Source organism: Carassius auratus, chromosome 7, assembly GCF_003368295.1.
Source record: "Carassius auratus strain Wakin chromosome 7, ASM336829v1, whole genome shotgun sequence".
Taxonomy (NCBI): Eukaryota; Metazoa; Chordata; class Actinopteri; order Cypriniformes; family Cyprinidae; genus Carassius; species Carassius auratus.
The window spans coordinates 21,152,836-21,176,274 of record NC_039249.1 but is presented as its reverse complement, the minus strand read 5'-3'; the positions used below and the strand labels follow the sequence as shown (position 1 = coordinate 21,176,274).

Genomic DNA, 23,439 nt, shown 5'->3' with positions numbered 1-23,439 from the left:
TCAGAGCAAGGAATAAATGAACAACTCTCCAATGTGTGTGTGTGTGTGTGCGTGCATACACCTCCTCGAGGGGGCACTTCACAACACTATCAACGTTCTCTGTGCTCCAAATTGTCTGCTTTCTGTCTTTTGAGAAGCAGCAATACTCGATGAAGTACAAAAAGAGAGGGAGAGAGAGAGAGAGAGAGAGAGAGAGAGAGAGAGAGAGAGAGAGGGTAAATGAAGGTAAGAGACTGGTTAAATTGGTATTCTCTCTCTCCCTCTTTAATTTTTAGTGTCAGTGGCTGGATTATGACATACAGGTTTGAGATTATCAGGGGAGATATGGCGTACAGCAGTGCTTCTAAACTGGTGGGTCATGACCAAACTGTGTGAAGTGAAAGTTATGTTTAGATAATATAATGATAAGCAAAAATAATTGTGCATATTTACGACAAATAATACACAATACCAACCTTTAAAAGGGTACAAGAAAACAATTCACAACTTCATATACTTCATACAACAGCCATACAAGTTCCTGGACCCTTGATGGAAAAGACCTCAATAGGAACATTTTATATATAATATATAATATTTATATATATATATATATATATATATATATATATATATATATATATATATATATATATATATATATATATATATATATATATATATATATATATATATATAAAGGCTTTTATATCATATTATCTTAGAAAAGTAGAACAAATATAATTATTAAAATAAAATAAAGTACTTATTTTTTAATTCATGGACTTTTTTTCTGTTTTTATGCACATAATAGTGGAAGAGAACAGAAAGTGCTGTGAGCCAAGTTTAAATAAATTTTTCATATGAGCTCAATGTAAAACTCCTAGGGCCCTATTTTAACGATCTAAATGCAAAATGTAAAGCGCACGGTGCAGGTGCACTCAGGGCGTGTCCAAATCCACTTTTGCTATTTTAACGACGAAAAAATGGTCTGTGCGCCGGGGCGCATTTTTTGAATGGGTTGTCCCTATTCAGTAATGGGCGTAACGTTCAATAAACCAATCAGAGTGTCATCTCATTCCCCTTAAGAGCGAGATGTGCTTGCGTCATGGCGGATCGCTATTTACATGGTGAAATTGGTTGGCGGAAAAGCTGAACGCTTCTCAAGCGAAGAAACCGATCAGCTCTTGCGCAAAGTTAAAGCACGCGAGCAGATCATCTACGGGATTAAGCAGAAATCCACCAAAGCTTCCTGAGGTAAAGAAGGCGTGGGATGATGCGTGGGACATTGGATGCAGGCTTTCAAATAGCTCTGCGTGATGAGTCAGTTAATGTATGTGTGTGTGTATTGGCACGATTTTTCAATTAATTAGTCAATTTCATTCATCATTACAAGTAGTAATAGGTTGAATGGTAAATAGGTAGCCTACTTCTAATACACGCAATGACTATCCATCATTGCATTTTTATATTTATGTAGCCTACACAATAATATTATTTTACACTGTTATCCTTTTGTTTTTAATATTTGGGATGTTTATGTGTAATAAGCAGAGTCAATGTGCACTGTGGACCCGCCCAGAGGCCAACGAATTCTTAAAATAACAAAAGCATATTGCGCCATTGACTTTAGACTTTAGACCAGGTATATGCGCAGTATATTTTCAGCTCCTTAAAATAGCATTGAGCCTGAACACACCTCTTTTTTAGACCAGCACGCCCATGTGCACAAATGCATTTGCTAATTAAACGACATGGCGCTGGACGGTAAAATGCGAACAACGCCGGACTAAAACTAGCAAACATACTTGCGCTGCGCCTTGCATTGCATTGCGCCGGGTGTATGATAGGACCCATAACCTTTATAAATATCATTAAGTTATCTTTTTTAAAGATTAGACATTCATATCCAATTCATGTTGTTCCAAACCTGTATGACTTTCTTCTGTGGAACGCAAAAGATGATATTTTGAAGAGTGATAAACAATAACATTTTCACTAAATGAACAAACAAATATTTTTTTTTTCTGTCATTCCACAGAAGAAATATTCATATAGGTTTGGAAAAACATGAGAGTGAGTAAATGATAACAGAATATTTATTTTTGAGTGAACTATCTCTTTAAAATGAATTTATGTATTCTCAGCCCCATACACTTATACAGTACTCTGACCCTAACAGTACACAGAGAGAGAGAGAGAGAGAGAGAGAGAGAGAGAGAGAGAGAGAGAGATGCAGGCACTCTGTGAAGCTCACTAAGACATCTCTATTATCTAGTGTGTGACTTGCAGATATGAAGGAGATGTGTCTGCCAGCTGTGATGTTTTCTGTTTTTCTGCACTTCCAGAACTACTACGTGGTTCTAATCCCACATCCTACCAGTGACCCGGACCCGCAACATTACGATCCTATCGGGCTGCACACGATACGCCTCTAATTGAAAAAGGCCCTGCACCATGTCTAAACCTCTCCTTGCAACTCCAGCGCATGTTGTGTCTGTATGCGGAATCGGATCTGTAAGAGGCTTACGCGCTTGTGTGCATGTCTGTGTGAGTGTGTTATGCTAAGCGTGCATGTGCATGCATGTGCGATACCTTTAAAACAGAGTAGATTGATATTTGAAACAGCCAGGAAAGGGAAGAAATTAACCACCTTTACTTAGTTTTAATTACAACGAAGTCCACCTCTGTAGCAGAGAACTAAATATTCACGCAGGGTTTCCCTGTGGGACTGAAGTTAGCATGCCTTACGGCTGCTCGTACCTCAAACAAACACACACACACACACACACACAGGAAAACCTAAACCTTAACACCAGAAATAAAACAGGCCATACATCCTTACTGTGTATTTCGGGATCTCAGTCTAATTCAATAATATAATGCTACAAAAAATGCTACATTAAAAAAGAAAGAAATAGACGAAAAGAAGGAGAAAAAAAATCAAATTTGAAAAGAGAGAGCAAAAGGCACAGGGGAATATTAGATGAATCCAGGTCTTAGGGGTGTTCCAGCGAGTAAAATAAGGTTGAACCTCAATAGGATCAACATTCAGGGCAAAACTGCAATAAAAGTAGAAATGTGACAGGGAAAATGATCTGTAATTAGGACAAACAGCACTAAAAGCAAGTTCAAAGATAATTGTTTTTGGAGGGGCGTGTGACTGACTGCCAGGATTCCCAGGGTGGCCAGTTTGCTTGCATGAAGATTGAAAGTGAGAGAGAGAAGGAAAGGCTACATGATAAAAGCAAGAAAAGATGAAGGACTCTGCAAAGAAAAAAAAAAGGTTAAGGAGGAAGGAAGAAACACTCAACAGCAGGACAGAAAGGGAAAAATTGAGAACGGGGGTGAGGGAAAGTCAATGAAGGTAAGATCAGTCCGTCTGAGAAAAAAAAAAAGAGTGTGAGAGAAAGTTAACAAAGACACCCTACCGAACAAGCACCAATCCATCATAAGACCAAGCATAAAAAACAACAAGTGTCCCAACACCCTTATCCCCACACACATCTCCACACAAAGACTGCTATTGTTGGCGGTTTTCACAACACTATGGCCTTTGATGGATTCTGCAAGCTAAAGAATAGCGACACAATAGATGGCAGGGGTCAGGGTATAAATGTATTATGAATTAGATCTTTTAATGTTTGTAAAACAGCCCAGGCTGCACGTTTGTATTAATCACCTGAGGTGGGTGTTGCGTTCCCAAGGAGTCAAGGGAGGAGGGACCTGCAGGCCATCCTTCATAACTTTACATGTCTCTCTGTCTGTCTGTGTCTCAGGAAGCTGAAAAGCAGCAGGAAATCGTGACAATGTGAAATGCAATAAATGATATAGTTTTATTTTATTTGCAAAACTGCCCGGACAGCTTTCTTTTTTCTCCCGGTTCCTCCCCGTTAGATGAAGTCACACTTGGCGTGTGTGAAACAAGCATAATTGTGCTTGAACTGACTCAGGCGAGACCTAAAAATACACACAATGGCAGAGAGATGAGCAGAGACAGATAGAGAGAAAGAGGGCCGCTTGTCCTTTAGCAGTGCGTGCTTTCTCCTTATTTTCCCACACATTCCAATAACACAGGAATAAACGGATGCGAGAATTAAACCTCATTGTCCGCAGATATGTCCTACTATATTTAGTCCGTGTTTTTAGTCCGTGTTGAAGGATGCTCCGGGGTCGCTTTATCGACAAAATATTGTGTTGGCAATGCCGTATCCGTCTCTATCTGTGCGTGTTTGAAAAGAAAAAAGGGCAGAAAAACAGTTCATCCGTGCAATTTTTGCAATTAAAAAAGACACAAAAATAATTATTCCGCAGCACACTCGAGCGACACATCCTGAATCCACGAAGCACGGATCACGTGTTTAATAAAAAGGTTAATCAGTTGTTAATCAGAGGATTAATAACTTGTTATTTTCTTTACAAAACCATTAATATTATGCCATAAATATTTAATGCTGATGGGTGTGTGTGTGTGTGTGTGTGTGTGTGTGTGTTTCATTGGGCGAGGAACAGTAGACTGTGAGAATTCGCAATCCACACGCTAATGTGCATTAATCATGCTTTGTTAAAGACAAATAAATACCTTCATGTTTATTAATACAACCTCGGAGACAACAATACACTTTACATTATTTAGAAAGTTATTAATAAAGTATTTATCAGCAGTGCCACTTCAGGACTGAGAAGGCTACAAGCAGGCTAATGCACGTATCTCACAGTCTTAGACCCTCAGGATAAGGATTATTATGATTTAAACTGTGGTATTATCAATTTAGGATGAGGTTGAGGTGGCTGAACCTGAAGTCTTTTAGGTAATACAGGAATCCAAAAGTTTGTATTTGAGAAAAGATGTTTGGTTCTCTACTGAACAACAACAACAACAACAACAAAAAATCCCTGCCAATCTGCTAATCAAAGCAAAACAAATATTGCATTTCTCTCGCTCCATTTGTTTGAACGAATATATCACATTCCCAAAATACTCATTCTCGGTTCAAATGTAATTAAATTGTGCCTTTAGTGAAAACATGCAGTGGTTCTCCAATTAGTTCTGTTTTTGTCATTCAAAAAAACAAATAAATAAATAAAAATAAAAATACTGGACTTGGGCACGCCCAAGGCACTGTCGCTTCCCGGAACTGTGCGTTCGGTAGGTTGAACATCAACGCAATAGTTTAGTTTTTGGTCTTAAGACTATTGATGGAGAGCGCAGAGTACACAAACAGTGTGGGTGTTTTGATTGAAGTGAGTTAAAAATACAATTCTATTGATTTCAACTGTGATAGTGTTTGAACAACAGGAAGCGTGAGGGGTGCATTATGATGGCACAGACTCCGTGATTGACTGATTAAAGAACTATACATGGTGCTTTGTAAAAATAATGATGTGAGTATGTAAGGCTGGAAGTGTTTGATTTAAATTGCCCTGAAACTGTTAAGTACTGTAGTTTAAGGTAAATTGCTAGACAGAAAGATAGCTGTCAAGACGAAGGAAGATGTTTCTCCGCAGTTTGTTTTCCCCTCCTTACACACTTTCGTTTTGGCTTTGATATTTTTTTTAACCCTCAAGACCCTTTTGATATAAAATGTATCCTTTTTTGAGTATCATTTTGAGCTTTAATCTTATGAACAAAAACTGAACAACACACTTAAACTGCTGTTTAAAAAATATATATATATATATATTATGTTAATGAAATAAATATATAACTAACTAAATAAATAAATAATCAATCCTATTCTTTGTAGTTTATTATTTTTATTAAATGTGATTAACAGGAATAAAAATAATTAAAGCCATGATATGTTTAAATGATGCATGAAATTATGAATAAAGAAAGATTTGATTTGGCCAGAGAGAGAGATTGTGTGTGTGTGTGTGTATATATATATATATATATATATATATATATATATATATATGCATGAGGGTTAAGGCTCAAGACATGTAAGAGACCATCACTGAACTGACTTAAGAAAAATTGTTTATTTTCAAACAAATATGGGTTGTACTTCAATCAAATAACTGAATGGATTTCTCACAAAATGCAATCCATCTAGCTGTCAATGCATCCATCCATCCATTCTCTCAGCAATCTAGTAGTGGCCCCGTGCCGTCAAAATATAAATAAATATAAATAATGCACATCTACGTGTCTTTAATGGATATCAGCTGAGAACGACTTGAGTGAAACCTCTACAAATCTATGAGCCTGAAGCCATTGGTGAATAATTGTTGAATAAAATGTTTGCTGTGCTTCACACTCTCTTTCACATTAATAAATGGAAAGCGTGGCCATGACTCCATCCAATCCACCAGCTTTTATAGAGTACTCCGGACCAGGCGCCCAGATGGACTTCATCAGAGAGAGAGAAAAAGAAAAAAAAAACATCTCCACAATGCCACCCCACATGGCATTTAAACCACCTTCACCCCATTGTCTTAAACCAACAGAAAACCACACAGAAAGAGAGAGCCAGTGAAGGAAGAAAGAGCAGGAAAAGAGCGAGCCGCTGCCAAAAAAGAAGCCTGGAGAAAGTGGGAGAGAGATCCATTTTGTGTTTCGGTTAAACACTGATTTCATCACTGGACTAAAACACATAACTTTAAAAGCGAAATCAAATATTAAAAATGACAGGCGGTATAAGTATGGTGAGTGAGCCGGGGTCACGGAGGGAGGAGGCGCGGGCGGCTTGTCAGCCACTATCTGTCAGAGTGAATTAGAAACAATCAGGGGCGACTGAAAGGGAAGGTGATTGTTATTAAGCAGCGGGGCTGCGAGCAAGCTCCCCCAGATGTGGCCATGCATATAAAAGAACAGGAAGCCAGCAGTTTAATTCAGGAAGCGCTAGCGAACACGGCCTGCACAAAGGAGGAAGGAGGAGGGGGAGGGATGAGAGCAGGAGAAAAAGGCCTTTTGTTACTAATAAGCTGGAAGTTACTTTGATAACAGGCAAGGGTTAGGCACCGGAATAAAGGCGGCCCCCCTTCCCCTATGCGAGCGCTCACTTGTTTCATCCTCAATTCATATTTTCAGGAGGACAGGCTGCACCAGTCAGTCAATATCTGCGGGGGAATATAATGGGACTGGAGAAATAAGGGGTGAAATGTAGATAAGTTGACCTTAACAAGGGTGAGGAGAAGAGACAGCCACAGCCATATATCAATTACCCAGCTGCGATCACACTCTGATGATGTGGGAGAGGGTTCAGGACGGACAACCCCTCCCTCCTCCGTCTCCTGACGATCCTCTCTGTCTCTCTTGCTCACTCTCTCTTTGCCACCAGCCCGTGGAAGCTCCTCTGAGGCACCCATCATGGTCGCAGATTGTCGTCAGGGGCGAAGGGGGGGGATGTGTACAATATGTTTTTTCAAAGGGAGCGGAGGCTTGATTTGAATGATAAGAAAAGACGCTAATCTGCCACGCTACGGCCTCAAAGGCACATCCACTCTGACAACACGACCCTCCCGCCACATGAGGAAATGCAAGGGGCCGAAGGGGCAGAGGACTCCGTCGCACATGTCCAAACACAGCCGCCGAGCAGCTACAAACATCCGGCGCATCAAACATGGCTACTTTCACGCAACTGTGACAGCGGTGACACCGGGCTGACAACTTCTCTGCTCAGAAACAGAAGAAACAGAGGACTTCGGATAGACGGCTCACTCTGATAGTTAGCGATCGTACAACGCGCTGTTAATATATGTAAGCTTGCATCACCCTACGTGGCGGAGAGAGTCTCTAGAGAGAGCGGTTTTGTTTGTTCTCCCCAGCCTGTCAAGAGAGACTGCTAACTTCAGCTATGCAAATACTTCACCAGCCGAAAAAAAAAAAAAGAAAAAAAATGAAGTGTCATTCGAAAAGTCTCTGTCTTTCTTTAAATGACGGCAACGCTTTGATTTTCAGCTTTCTTTGTAGTGTGAGATATCTATGGAAATTATCCTTGCCTTGAAATTTTTTTCTCTTGCTTTTTTTTTTGTGATCCTGTAATAGCTATAACTGTTAAATAAAAGCCATGTTTTCTTCAGAGATAGAAAAGCAGCAGATTCAGGAACATGTCACCCGTCTCTGCTTTTTAAGCGTGATGTGAGGATCCGTGACTGGAGGGTTGTGGTGTTAAACATGCTATTGCTAAATATTACCTCAGGGAGTAACAGTGTATGTATATACAGTATATAACACCTGAGAGAAGGAGAGAAAGAGAGAGGGAGAAGTGAGGGGGAGTGGAGCATGTTACGAAAATCCAGGCGAGACACATATGGACTGATAGCGAATTAGCAGAAGAAAGGAAAAATGTTGGAGAAGTTTGGAGGGAATGAGAGAACAAAAGAAGGGTGGTTAGAGTGATAGTTCACCCAAAAATACAATCCTACATCCTTAACTCAAACATGCTCTGTGGAACGCAAAAAAAGGAAATGTAGCAGAATGTCTGAGCTGCTCTTTTCCATACAGTGAAAGCAGGCAAGCTCCAAAAAAAGAGCAAAAATGCCTAATTAAAATGTATAATTCATGTTTTATAAATTTGGTCCTTATGGCTAATGTGCTCTACATCAAGTATTCTGAAGCTATAGTGAGCAACAGTTATCACTATAAAGTCATTCACAGTGCCTCATGGGATTGGGTGGATTTTTTTGCAATTTTGTGATTGGTGGATTATTTTGGGGAGCAAAATCATGGATTTACCAGGAATTCCACTAATAAAATGGGTATATATATATATATATATATGAAGAAAATGAATGGGAATTTAATTTACCTTCGAGAACCCAAAGGCTTCATTCTATAAAATATATTTCTGTGAAGAACAGACTATTCACTGAAAATCTTTATTGACAGCTGTGGTCACTGTAAGGAAAATAGCAGCTAGGACATTTTGCTATATACAGCAAATATACTTTTATTAGTTTTAAAAAATTAAGAGGGTTGTTTATTCATTTTGGGTGACTGTTGCTTTAAGGAAAAAGAAGCAAGATTGTGAGATTGATAAAGTTACAATGACGAGAGAGAGAGATGGTCCATGTAGTCCTATCGTCTCTTCTCCTCTCAGGACATGTCTTAGATTTCAGTGTGATTAGATAGTCAGGGATAGAGAGATGTTCTGAGGGAGTATTAGTAATTAATCACTACTGAAGCTGGGATTTCCACTCTCACTCTCTCATCTACACACACACAATGCTCCTTTAACCATTCAACAAAACACAAAGAGAAAGAAGAAATACCAGAAAACTAAATAAATAGAAATAAAAATAGCAAAACAATACAACAAAAAAGCATTAAGCAGAGGCTTAAGAGGGAAACGGTTCGCTTTGTGCCATGTGCTAATTATTACCATGCACATAATGGGCTCCAGTCTCCTCCATAGATGATGTCTTAACACCTATCATTACTGAATGAAAGGGTGACCATAAAAAAATAAATAAATAAAAAAGTGGCCTCCGCTTACAGCTCTCCTACCACCCCTTCACAATCTTTTTTTCTAATTTTTATTTTTTTTTATTTTCTGTACTATGAATAAATTTAGACCGTCCCGGACATGAAAATGTCAAATACCTAAAATACACCTAGGCTAAATAGCATATAAATTTTTAATGCTCCTTCATCCTATGCTGCTATTCTCATATCTAGTATGTCTGCCAACAGCTGTTGCAGGCTCTCTCATAGGGGGATTTATAATCTATCTAAAAGTGTGCTGGAGCATTGTTCAGGAGGAGGAGGAGAAGACTTTATACACATAGGCTGCTTTTAGCTCTTATTTTCCCCTTAAAAAAAACTTAAATCATTACTGCATCTTTTCATTCTTTATTTTGATTTAAAGATCACACTTGTATTTATTTTTTTTTATTTTTTTTTCATCCAAATATGCAAAGTGCAACACAATGCATGGAGATTTTAATCACGCATTTTAGCCCAATGATAATTTCTCAGGCTGGTTTTATTATTTAAAGTCAGTTTATGCATTCAGTTTTCCTTTAAACCCAGTCTTGTCATCAGCTTGTCACAGTAAGCTGTCATAATAAAATCTGCCATTAATTAAGCAAAGTTAAACAGTAAAACAATGTGGAAATTCAATCCATGAAATATTACAAAATATGTACAAGGTAACATAAAAAATATCCAAAAGTTATTCTGGGCTTATAAATATTTTAAATATCAAACTGAGAAGATGTATACAATTTAAAACTTACTCTGTCTTGACATATATGAGAACTGAAAACACATCAATCTTTCAGTTCAAATCTTCTGCCACTATAGCTTACTCTGGTCTGAATACACACTACCATTCCAAAATTTGAGATGATTGTTTATGTTTTTGAAAGAAGTCTCTTGTACTACTTAATATTTGTGGAAACTGTGATACACTTGTTCAGGATTCTTTGATGAATAGAAAGTTCATTTAAATGCATGTATGTGAAATATTTTGTAAATGTCTTCTTCTCTGTCACTTTTGATCAAATTTAATGTGTCCTTTTTTTAAAGTAGTGTAGACCATATGTCACATTGTAACTGAAATTTTGTAACAAATTTGTATAATAAAATGTATAAAAATAATTAGATTTGATTTGTACTTACATACAAACCACTGCTAGTGAAAACACCCATGTAATCATCCTTTTATCTCAAAATCTTAGTTACTAGTTCTAGTTTCCTCTACCTATCAAATATAATTTATATGTATTGAGGCCTTTAAAAAAGAAAATGCATGGTGGCCACATATGAAACATGTCACTGTAAAGGCTTGAACCAGAGAGAAGAGCAAATTGGAGAAGCAATTGCTCTAAATTGGTCTTTTATATGTCATTTAGGTGTTCGGCTTAAAGACACATTGCAGGAGAAGATTACAACTGTTCAGCACAAACCGTGCCACTTCAAATGGACTGTCTGTTAGGGATCAGACTCTGGGATCAGTTAATCTCATCCTGACACTGATGATTTGAGACCAGCGGGTAAGTGAGCATGCTTCATGTCTTATCTAAGGACCGCTCAAGCGCGCAGATCTGGGATCAGCGAGCTAAACGTATGTCCCGTATCTGGTCCAGGAGCGGTGTCGCGTTACAACTACTGAAGGGCCGTGAGGTGAATGTTCGCTTACCTGATCACTCTAACTGCATACTGGTCCGGGGCCCGTCAGGTTGAAGAGACCGTGACTCACCCCGCCACTGAGTCTGTACGGCAACAAGCGATGACAGCGGCGATGTGTCTTCACTCTGTCAGCAAGAAAGAAAGAGAGAGAGAGAGAGAGGATGTCAGGCCAAATGTAACAAATTCACTGAATCACAGCATTGGCGCAGAGGTCAAGGAAAAGCAGCCGAAAAAGGTTAAAGATGAAATCAAAGCCGCGGCTCAGAGCGCTGCTGAAAATCTATCCCAGCGAGGCAAGGCCACCGCTGACGCGCTCGGCAGACAAGAAGCTAAATACTGCACGCCACTCTGGGATCTTTCATTTTCAGCCGATCAATAAGGACTTATATTTATCAGGATTCCAAGCAGCTGCCACATCTGACAACCTCCACTTCATTTTCGCACTCCGCCCTCCCTCCCTCTTTCTCTCTCTCTCTCTCTTTCTCTAGCCATCTATCGTCCAGCCCGTCTTCAGTGGCCTCGTGCTAAATCGGGACCTATCGACCACCAAAGCGAAAAGGGGGGCCTACAGTGTGGCATCAGTCCTCCCGTACTGCCACGTCCCCCTACTAATATTGGGTTAAGAAGCGTGCGTTTTGTCATTAGCCTGTTGGCTCGGGCCCATATCCCTGCACTCTTTGTTCCGCGGCACGCCATTGAAGCCTGCCAAGAAAATGGCGGCGTAAAACACGTACACTTCACCCCTTCATTTCCCCTGTGCGAGCGCTTCGAAAACGCAGATATATTTAGGGCAGAAAAGCAGGGGGGAATGAAGAAACTCTCCAATTGAAATCATTCACAGAAGCAGAAGATTTGCTGAGAGGGCGGAGAAGGCCGAGTTAAAATAGCTCAATCTCTAATCATCTGTACGACAATATTTGCTGTGAGGCATTCTAAATAGATTATCGCTGGTCCATCTGCCTCATCACTGATTTATAAGGCGTTAAGCTGCTTTCCAAAGGCAAGGACTTCCTTTGCAGCTACAGTGGAAGGATTCTTGTTCGAATCAGGGCCAATGGCAGCTAAACAAGCCCGCCGCTCGCAGTAAAGGAGTTTCTGCTTTCAGCAAGTGAGAGAGGGAGAGGAAATAAAAATAGGACGGCACTATCCGGTTTGGAGTCGCCACATGAAGCAGTTTGAATCCAAAAATGTTCTATCTGAATTTTTTTTTTTACAAAGAGACAGGGAGGAGGGGAGGAAGTGAAAAACACACACACAAACATACACACACAAAACAAGGGACATCATTAACATATGAATACTGTATGCAAATGGTTAGAAGAGAGCAGATGTTGGCGCATTTAATTGACCTATATGTGAATGGCATCCAAACCTTCTACACAGAGTATGCTGAGTGTGACACTGGATGCCCGGCACTGGCTTCCTTACACAACACAAACAGGGAGGAAATGAGGGGAGGGAGCGTGCTTGAGAGAGAGGAAAAGAAAGAAGAGAGATAGAGATGTGTAAAGTGAGGCAGAGACAGATGAAGACAAAGAAACCCATGTCAGTAGACGGCACGGCCACAGAGATGCCCAAACTCCTCGCGTCTCTTACGGATGACATCACTGCGCCATACAGAAAATCGATCACGTTTTGGCCTTTGGGGAACATCAGCGTCGCTGACAAGTTATGAGCTGCAACCTATGTTTTATCCAGTTCATCTTCCTTAGCTCTTACTTGAACTCCTATACTATACTGTCGCTCTTTTTCGTCAAGAGACAAGGAAATAAAAAGAATCGGGGGGGAAAGGGGTGGAGTCACAGCGCTTCTGTTGCTAAGTTTTGCATGGGTGAACTATAAGAACCACAAATGCTAATTTAATCTGGGCTTTGCCCTTTCTTTCCCCCCTTCTCCCTCCTGCTCGGGAATGTCATTAAATTGTATTAAACAGCCTTTTGTCCACAGGGCAAGGACCACCCGATATATGATAATACATTAATGCCCTGGTGCTACAGCCACTGAGCTGAGACGCTCTTTAAGGCCGCAGGCTGAGCGGCAAACACATGGAGCGCTAGTCTGAGTGTGCGAGTTTGCATGTGCACAAGTGTGCACAAGAGAGAGAAAGAGAGAGGGAGGCTGGCTAACAAGTGTGACACATACTAATAGAAACATACCTAATAAATTACAAGCTTTCAGGGTCTGGCAAGCTGACATTTTCTCTGTGAGCGGGACAATTTCATATCTGCGGAGCAGGGGAGCAAATTGCATCACGTGGAGATTGGTGGAAGATTAGCATAAAAATTAACACTTAAATTTCAGCTTATTGTCAAGCCTTCGTCTGCTCTTTCTGCAAAACCAACAATCAATTCCTCTTAGAAATCTGATTAGCTTCCATGATGCTTATTATCCTAGTCATCTTCCTGCATCGTCGTCCAAGACTCCTGGACTATTTGTTAGAACAGAATTAAGAGGCTGATCAATCCATAGGTGTCTCTCATACTCACATATCTTTTTGCACAATTTATTTTTATCCAGCCCTTTTATCAGCAGTCTCTCATTAAACACGCTTTTTAATATGCCATAGATCGCAGAGGAGTATTTTACATTTAGATGGTTTATTATTTACATGTTAAGCCCAGCTGATGCAGCTGAAATAAAAAGCATTGAGTGCAAAAAAAATTAAAATAAATTTGTTCCATTCTGTTTCGACATTTTTCTTTCTTTCTTCCATTTTAAGCTTTTCAGTGAGATTATTACATTATTTTGCATTCAAATAGCTCCAGAATTTAAAATATCTGAATTAAATAATGATAATAATAATAATAATAATAATAAAGATTTATATTAATTTATTAACTTAATATTTTAATACTATTAATTTAATATTTTAAGAAATATATCAAGCTATGTCGTTTTCGTTAAATAATAATAATAATAATAATAATAATAATAATAATAATAATAATAATAAGGAAGATAATTATTATACATTTACTACTAATTTATTTAATGTTTTAAGAAATGCAGCAAATGACATAGCTTAAATGTTTGTGCTCAACAACAACAACAACAATAATAATAATAATAATAATCTTAAAATATTTAATAAATGAATAATAATAATAATAATACATATTGTATTATTATTATTATTATTATTATTATTATTCATTTATTAAATATTTTAAGATTTGCATCAAACTACATAGCTTAAATATTTGAGTTCAACAACAATAATAATAATAAAATAATAAAGACAATTATCATTCATCATTTATATTATTAATTTATTTATTATTTTAGGAAAAAAAGTAAATTATATACTTCAACACTGTAACAGGACATGATGTTATTTTTTATATTATTTTTATTATTATTATTATTATTATTATTATTATTATTATTATTCATAATTACAGCATATCCTGTTTTTAATTTGTTAAAGCCCGATGGTATAAGTGCTCCATGTTCATAATCTCCATTTCCTCCCTCAATTCCGGCATGTGTAAAGTCACAGTATTCATGTTGACTCTTTCGGTGAGAGCTGTGAAAGTCATCATGCATTTTCAAAAGCGTTCATACTGCTGTAGTGAAATATCTGTCAATACAGTCCTATTAAAATCACTGCACAAGTATGTCGTGATGAGCAGCGTGCGCTCTGGGTGGCTTTCCAGGTGGAGAGAGAGGGGCTTCATTTTGTTTAAACAAATTCTATTTCATCGCATCCAGATGTCTTTAAGCGCAGTCCGTTCTCCATGTGCACACTCCAAGATCCACAAAAAATGTATACAAACATTTATTCATAACGGCATGCCTCTTCTCAGACTGAAGAGTTGTCATGGTTCCCTTGACTCCGTTTCAGGGGTAAACTAAGTGTAATGTGCAGCAAAAACAGTGTAACGTGATTAGCAGGAGCACGCCGCTTCTGTGACCGGGTTCCTTGTTCTCTAGCCAGGCGTTTAAGCTGGGAACGTGTGCTTGTCGTGTGGCCCACAAAAGCTGATTGGGCTCAGACCTTGAGGAGGGTCAAGACTGCTCGGACATCCCTGTTGCCATATTACCTGGAATTCTTGGACTTTATTAGGAAAAGTAAGAAGTACAAGTGAACATATGACATGGATGTCATCAGCTCCTGCTATGCAGAGGTCCGTTTAAAGCAGTAATCCCCCACAAACTTGTTTTGTGTCTCTCTTTCTAGTCCTGCCTCCTCCCTGTCCTCTATTCTTATGTTAACATGGATAACAGGAATGGGCCACCCAGCAGTGAACTTTAAATCTTAAGTCCATGCTCAAGGAAAATAATAAATTTCTCGCCATGCCCTGATGAAACTTAACTCACTTCAAACTTTATGTGTGGGCCCTCTATAGCTCTACCAATACATCTGCTGACTCCTTAAAGAATATTACTTTTCACATGGTTTAAAAATAATAAACGTGCACTTAGCCGAGCTGTTTTCTCATCCTAATGCCACACAATGGTGGGGAATAATTCGAAAGTCTTTAAGTTCAGAGTAAACACTTTGTTCCTTTGTTGATTGTACAGCTATTTTGGCTTCTTTCTCTCTCTCTCTCTCTCTCTCTCTCTCTCTCTCTCTCTCTCTCTCTCTCTCTCTCTCTCTTTATCTCCTTCTGAGCTTGTTGTGTTTTTAGTCTAAACAATACACCCTTCCTTCACATCTGAGCAACACACCTCACTGCCGTTTAATAGGTTAAATCCCGTAGAATGGAGAGTCATATTTTAAACCGGTGGTTTATTTTTATGAGCGGGTGTAATTAACGCAGCATGTCCTATCTCTTAGTCATCGATGCCAAGGTCTCTATTTAAACAACTTTATTGTGAAATGTTTGCATTCTCAGCATTCGCCAGGCCACACACAGATTATTATTTCATACTTCTCAGCGATGCTCCGAAACGTTTATGCTTTCCAATGGTTATTGTTTTTGATTACGGCTCTGTGGATGAATCACTCTTGGGGAGGACTGACTAGAAAACATGTTTACACAGGGCCGAGTATGAACCTGAAGGCCTCGCTCAGGCCAAATGAACACTCACCACCTGATTTATGAAGTAAAGATTAAACTATTTATGTGCAAGCAGCCTGAGTTGTTTAATTTCTCTGCTTTAGGCCTTCGCTTTGCTATTTAGATTTTAATTTTTTGTTGTTGTTGCAGAAGTACACACATTAGACTGTCCAGTATATTTGTTGCAATGGAATATGTGAATAAGCATTAAGGAAGAATTGCAAAAGCCTTGTTAGTTACCCGAAATTTAGTTTTAACTAATATTTTATTGCATATTATTATTACTACTACTACTACTACTATTATTATTATTATTATTATTATTATTATTATTATTATTATTATTATTATTATTATTATTATTATTATCATGCCATTACTATACTGTATACTAAAAATATAACTTAATAATAATAATAATAATAATAATAATACATATTATAATACACATTATTATTTTGCATGTAACAACAAAAACAATAGTAATAATAGTAATAATGTAATAATAATAATAATAATAATAATTGAAGGAGGCATTATAATGATGATTTGCTTTTAAACTAAAATATTGCGAGGGAGAAAAAATCAATTCAAGGGAAAAAAAAGCGAAAAATTTTTTTTTATTTATACATGAAATACAGTTGGGACAATTAACAAAAGAAAAAAATCTGCCCTCATTTTATGATGGATTTAAGTACAGCAGAAACTGAAAACGTATGAAATATCACCAATTTGTCCAATATTTAATACAAGTTACAACTGGTGCCAAACGTGCAGGTGTATAAGAAAAAGTCTACAAATCTTTCCAAGTACCCCACTGGAACCTGATTAAGTACCCCCTGGGGTACTCATACCCCTGGTGGGCTTTACATTGTTAAAGACAGAAATGAAATATGGCCTTGAAGCCGCAACACCGAGCTAGATCAGATGGCAGAGCAGATGTGTTTTAACAATGCCTCCTCAATGATGCGCCCTGTGCCACCACAAACATTTGAAGACTTTCATTGTTACACAGGTGCTTTCTCAGAGAGCACAAGACAACAGAGCACCAGAGGCACGCGCCACCCCGACCACACCATTCACACATAATAAACCTCATGCTCGAGTCTCCAGGGTGATGAGGTGGGATAGCTGAGATGGACGCGACAATCTGTGAGCTAACCACACTTCGACATATGGTAAAGGTCCACAGGCCTCCCTTAATCTGTCTGTCAAACCGGCTGCTCTGTTTCCCCGCTGAAACATGAGAGCATTGCATGTACCAGCAGCAAGACCAATGCTGGCGTACACTATTAACTGAGTATAATGATAGTTTATTCTTTCACGCCTAACGTTTTCCCCTTTTCAATGAGTTTTGAGGTCCTGCCGGTGGGAATTACCTCATGAGAAGCCCTGAAAACCCCAGCACATAGCCTCAAAGCATGATATCCCTTCATCGCCTTGCCCGTTCAGAGCAGCTTCAGGCTGTGCAGTGGCGTGCAGATGGGACTTCAGAGGTCTGTCATCTTTTGATTAAGAAAAGGAAATGATTTCACTTTAAAGACATTCCTCATAGCCACCACAGCCACAGCATAGACTCTCTGCTACTCTCATTCAGTCCGCATGCTGTGCTTCTTTCCCATGCACTATATGCTTTTAAACTTTAGGATGACTGTTACCTGTCCGCCTATAGCTGTCAGGAGAAGGACAGTAAAAAAGCTAGCAAACCATTTCAGGTTAACATGAGAGAGAGCGATTCCATCCATGCTTTTATTGTCAGGCTCTTACGAATCAGCTCAGGGACCTGACCTTGGGTTAAGTGGGGCACTGTGCCATTTCTTCATGACCTCAGGCTTGTTAAGCGAAGAGATAGGGAGTCTGGGAGCACGGGGGGAGGTCTAAGAGATTGAGACGCAGACATGGAGCTCATCCATAAACCCGCCGAGACAGACTGAGAAGCGTCTCGCTCGTCACATTAAAACGTCTCTCAGCAACACATCTGCACATGAACTACAAATCACGCCTGGCCAGTGCTAGAGCTGTCGGGGAACTGTAAATGTTTCAGGAGACACAGATAAAAAACTCACTGACCCATCGCTAGGGTCCCTGTGTGAGTCCGGTCGTGTTTCCAGACTTTGATTTCTCTGACTGCATATGAAAGCGCCGGCCAAGCATCTGCTGCCTGAGCTCTGATCTAATACTTACCGATGACGTCTACATCATATGAGGATTTTATCGCAGATATCCGTGGATTGGTTTACATTACGTAGCATGAAAAATAATTATATAGCCCATTAAAATATTAATGTCATATTCATCATAACCACAATATTAATCATACAATTACAAATGACTTAGCTCCCGACACTTCATAAAATTGTGAAATATTATTACAATTTAAAATAATGGTTTATTTATATGTATTTTATTAGTTTATTACTGCGATGGCAAAGCTGAATTTTCATCACATGATCCTTCAGAAATCATTTTAATATGCTGATTTGGTGAGTTTGTGCTGCTTTTGTGGAAACTGTAATGCACCCCAAAACATTTCTTATTATAATGCATTTTGTAAACTGAATGTTGTGCTGATTAATATTTTATTTGTTTGTTTGTTTGTTTGTGTGTGTGTGTTTGTGTGTGTGTGTGTGTGTTTATTTATTTATTTATTGTGAAAAATAGGATGCATTTTTTTATACAAATATTTTTATAGTTATTTGTATTTATTTTACATTTATATAAAATGACATTATTTGCTGCCACATTTGACCAATACTTGTCGAATATAAGTGTTAATTTAATAAAAGTATAATGGTTGCACTTTATTTTACAGTACGTGTACTTCCATGTACTTATAGTGTACTTGCAGTGTATTTATCTAAGAAAGTTTTGGTAATACAAGGTAACTACATGGGGTAGGGGTAGGTTTAGGGGTAGGTTCAGGGTTAGTACCTAGTTATTACATAGTTATTGTAATTACTATAATAAGTACATAGTATGTACATGGGGAACAGGACTGTAAAATATTTTATTTTACGTAATACAACTGAAAAGAGAAAAAGGAACTGGGAAACAGGAAATGTCATGAGCCGAATTCAAACTCTTGCTGCCTGCACACACACTACAGTTCAATGCACATATGCCAATTGCTATCATCTGTCTACTATTATACCTCACACTCCCTCTATTATCTAAGGGATCGAGCCATGCAGGTGTCAGAGCTGAAGCTGAGACCACCGGCATGTTAGTCCCTCACCTCGGTCCAGGAGAAACAGATCGAAGTGCTTACCTGCCTGCTGCCGACTAGGCACTTTACACACCAGGACAACATACTGAAACCAGAACCACCTCAACAAGAAAACTCAGTGGTGTTGAGTTCACACACTGATTGTTGTTTGTCTAATAACACATAGCATAGTGTTAGCTGGTGAAAATATATGTTTGAGGCACATGTCCAGCTCACACTAAATGACAGACCAGCGTGTCTTTGAGTCACTTGCTCGTGTGCCCTATCGATTGCACATATTATTCAAACATTCTCAATATTTAATCACGAGCACAGACCACACTCTGCAGTACACTCCCAAACAAACTGTCCTAAACAGAAAGGTTTCATAAGTACTCTCCCTTGCAGAAACACACACAGGTGTACAGTACACTTGTGAGAAACACTCCCTCAAACTCATCTTTCTACTGTTGAGCGACCCACAACACACACACACACACACGGTTTATGAGAGCAGGCCATCTAAGAATCATATAACAGGCCGCACACACATGAAACTAATTAAACATTATCGCACTTCCTGTGACAAAACATTCATTAAAGCTGCACACACACCCATGCAAACACACGCGTTCGAGTACACACTTCACATGCCCACCCAACCCACGGCAGCTCTGTTTGACCTTGCGCTGCCATATTCATTACATCATTAAGTTACCTCTTCATTAACTTTTCATTATTTATGGGGGCTTTTGGGGAGGGGGACCTTTATCAAATACTATCTTTTGTTGAGCTCACAAAGTGGAGGCAGACCCCCTCGAGAAATCGTCTGCCATGCCTCACTGCCAACAGGAGTATCAGCCTTGAACTCCAGCTTAAACCCAGCTCCCCAGACCAGGGACAAACACAAACGCGCAACAGAGATGGAAAAAGCGTTGTGCAGAAGAATTCCCTTTAAGATTACAGGCACAAACAAAGGCCAAAACGAACTGCGTAACTTCTTTAATAAACAGCGAGGCTCTGGAATTAAAGATGGGTTTGGTTTGTTTGTTTTCAAATTAAAACAATGTTTCGCTTTTGCTGTTGTATTTCGGTTCCATTGTGTCGCCGATGTTTTGGAAAAAGAAATCAATAGACAATGCCATTTGAGTCATGCAAACATCGCTGACTACAGATAAACATATTTGTGTTCCCTACCCTTACACGAGCACCATTCTGTTCCCCAAGCGTATCGCGCTAGCTGTCATTAGCAAACCATCGGCCCCTCCACTGCCGCAGATTGCCTTTTTAAAAAAGTCTGGCTGCCGACCATTTCACATCGTTGGCCAATTATAAATGGCAAATCACAATCAAGCCGATTTTTCCCTTCCCCCCAGAAACACTCTACTCTGGCCTGGCTCCATGGCTGCTCTTGAATAATAGGGTGATAGCCCTTTGTGTGACAGCCTGCACGGGCGTTGGGTATTTTACACATTCATGTGACGGATCCTGGGCTCAAACAGGCCCGCTCTTCAAACGCCGCGTCGCCTCAGCCAAGTCTCTAGCCTTTCGCCGAACACACATCCGAACGCTAATAAATGGCTTCCTTCCCCAACCTATCCCTATCGGTCGGTATTAATCTGAGCACACCAGACAGGTGACAGCAATAAATGCTGCGAAAGTCTGCAAAGCCCCCCGAAAAAAGGAATAAGAAAGATGATTTCAGATCAATGCTGAAGAGGGATCGGAGACAGCGGAGGAAGCTATTAAAGTGTATTAGGGCCAAGCATTAGGCTTTGACTGATAGGGCCCTCACTGACTCCCAGTATCGTGGCCGTACAGCGCAGAGCGCATGTGTGGGTGTGCGTGCTGTGAGCTCTCTCTCCATCCACACTCCATCCCATGATCATTCGCCAATTACGGATAGCTAATGCATCCAGAGCCTAGAATCCCACCCCAAAAACGAGGGGGGAAACTCTCCAGAGACCCGCTAATAATATAACTTAAAACATGCTGAGAGAGAGCATTATGCGCAAAATGGAAATCAAAAAAGAAAAACAGTGTAATTTAAACTGGGGCAAGGCTGGAATGGGTTTAACTTACAAATGGTGAATTCTGTATCTTTTTATCTCTCTGTCACTCACTCACTCAGCCTCTCAGTAACACTAGCACCATGAACCAACACATTAGCCGTAGAGGGGGTCTGAAGGCTGCAATAGGAGTCCAGCTGTTGGCTGTGAAAGAGCTGAGGAGCAGGTTGGGATCAAGCGCTTTGTGTAGCTCACATGCATCCATTAAACGCTGTAATGTCATTTAAAGTCATTTGAAAAGAAAGAAAAATACTGGGGATATCCTGACTTTTTTCTTCCTGTTAGGTGTTATGGATTTAGTCTCTCTCTGAATAATGTATTCATAACTAGATCACTTTAAATGACACTTTACGAACTAAATATCCTTATATTTTTATATATTCTTGGTAATGGTGTTTTGTTTTTGAACAAATTTTGAACATTTATTTCTCTATGGCTGCAACATTCATCCAGAAAATGCCATCAAATGAATAAATATTTTCAGTTATCAAATTCAAAAGATTTGATCTCCTTGCGATTAATCAAATTCTACACCATTAATAGCGCACTAATTGTGAAATTCGATTTCGCAAAGAGTTCAAGCTGGTCGAGCGAAATTGCCACACTGACCAACATGAAAACTGCTTGATTTGAAAATATATTTCACATTAACTGCTTAATCATACTATTGACAATATTCTCCCCACCCACAAAAAAACAAAACAAAAACAAACACCACATAATGATAAACAAAGGCATACTAAAGGCTATACTAGTATCATATTAAAACTCAGAATACGAAAGTGAGAGTATAAACAAATTATACCTGAACAAATGTTTACTTTTTTGAACAGCTTCTGTCCTCGAAAAGAAATAAATAATAGACTGAGAAACAGTTAAGTCCAGTGTTATTGAACTGTTGATTTGTTAATTATAAGCAGTCAAATAGAGTGACAAGCCACTGTTTATATTATCTGCCCTTCTATCAGAAATGAATAGTGTAGAACTTCTAAAGGGCCAAGAATAATGAATTAAAAAAGTCAATCTCTCACTAACACACTCAGACAAAAGCCCTTCTCACTCTGCTTGACGATATGCCCTAAGACTATGTTTTCCAAGCATCCGGCTTGCTGAGAAGAGGTGTGCTGATATATTCTAATCAGTTCTTCAGCCCGTCTGATCCAATGGTCTGTGTCCCTATTTGTCGTTTTATCATCAAATTGCTCAGTAGAACAGAATGTTACCGTCCTCCCTCAGAATGCCTGCGCCCCTCGCTCCGATTTTTCCTCAGCAGGCTGAATAATTATCTGTTGTTATGATTTTTCTTCCTCTCACCATCATTCTTAGTTTCTTTCATTGGTATGAGTTTCTGAATTTTTGTGGTGCTGTAGCTTTAGGACATTAAATCAAGTGTTAAATCCAAATAAGCAGGTGCAAATGACAAGCAGAGAATGTAAAGCATGTGTGTGCGTGCGTGTGTGTCAACCGCAAACCGTCCCACGGTACGCCTTCTCTCTACACTTCATCTACAGCATTATAAAGTCACATGAGGATTACTCATCTGCTTCTCCTCTTCCATCTACCTCTCTCCTCCTCTCCTTCTCCATGTCTGCAGAGTGCTCAGTCATATTCCGAGACATAATCCAAGTGAATATTGGAGAGTGGTGGCGGAGTTCAGATTGGATCTGTGTAGCGCTGACAGACTACATCATCCGGGAGGGCCTCTAAGCCCCAGTGAAATAGTTGTGTCTGCCGCACAGTATTACTGTCATGCTCCTCAATGTGTGTCCCCCTCCCTTACAAGCAGATGCTCCCAGACCCATGGACTGTGTGAATGTACAATATTTATATAGAGAGACACGTATTCTGAATATCTATTTAAGAAATTAAGAAATGAATAAAGACTGGATCTGGGGAAAGAATACAACAAAATAATTTAAATACAAAAGGCAAAAATATTTGAAAAAAACTTGAAGAGAAACAAAATGACAAGAAAAAAGTAATAGCAAGTCTGCATAGTTGTCTTTGACATGACATTCTAATTGAAAGTGTATTGTTTGTGAAGAAACAAATGTTTGGTTATATAAACACAACCTTTAGTACACTGTAGATGTTGCTAACATT

General features: G+C 39.1%; 1 protein-coding gene across 11 annotated transcripts in view; it reads right to left on the bottom strand.

Annotated features, from left to right (window-relative positions):
• znf536 (zinc finger protein 536) overlaps window positions 1-23,439 on the bottom strand; it is a 180,038-nt gene that overhangs the window by 107,726 nt on the left and 48,873 nt on the right. For 6 of the 11 annotated variants that reach the window (XM_026267896.1, XM_026267901.1, XM_026267898.1 and 3 more), the window contains 2 exons: window positions 11,070-11,184; window positions 3,662-3,762 (listed from right to left, as the gene is read on the bottom strand). The exons of 4 other annotated variants lie outside the window; for them this stretch is intronic. In XM_026267896.1, coding sequence (XP_026123681.1) covers window positions 3,662-3,723 — 62 coding nt within the window. In that variant the 5' untranslated portion in view covers window positions 3,724-3,762; window positions 11,070-11,184. The remainder of the gene's footprint in view (window positions 1-3,661; window positions 3,763-11,069; window positions 11,185-23,439) is intronic. One more of the 11 variants, XM_026267904.1, reaches the window with a different exon arrangement.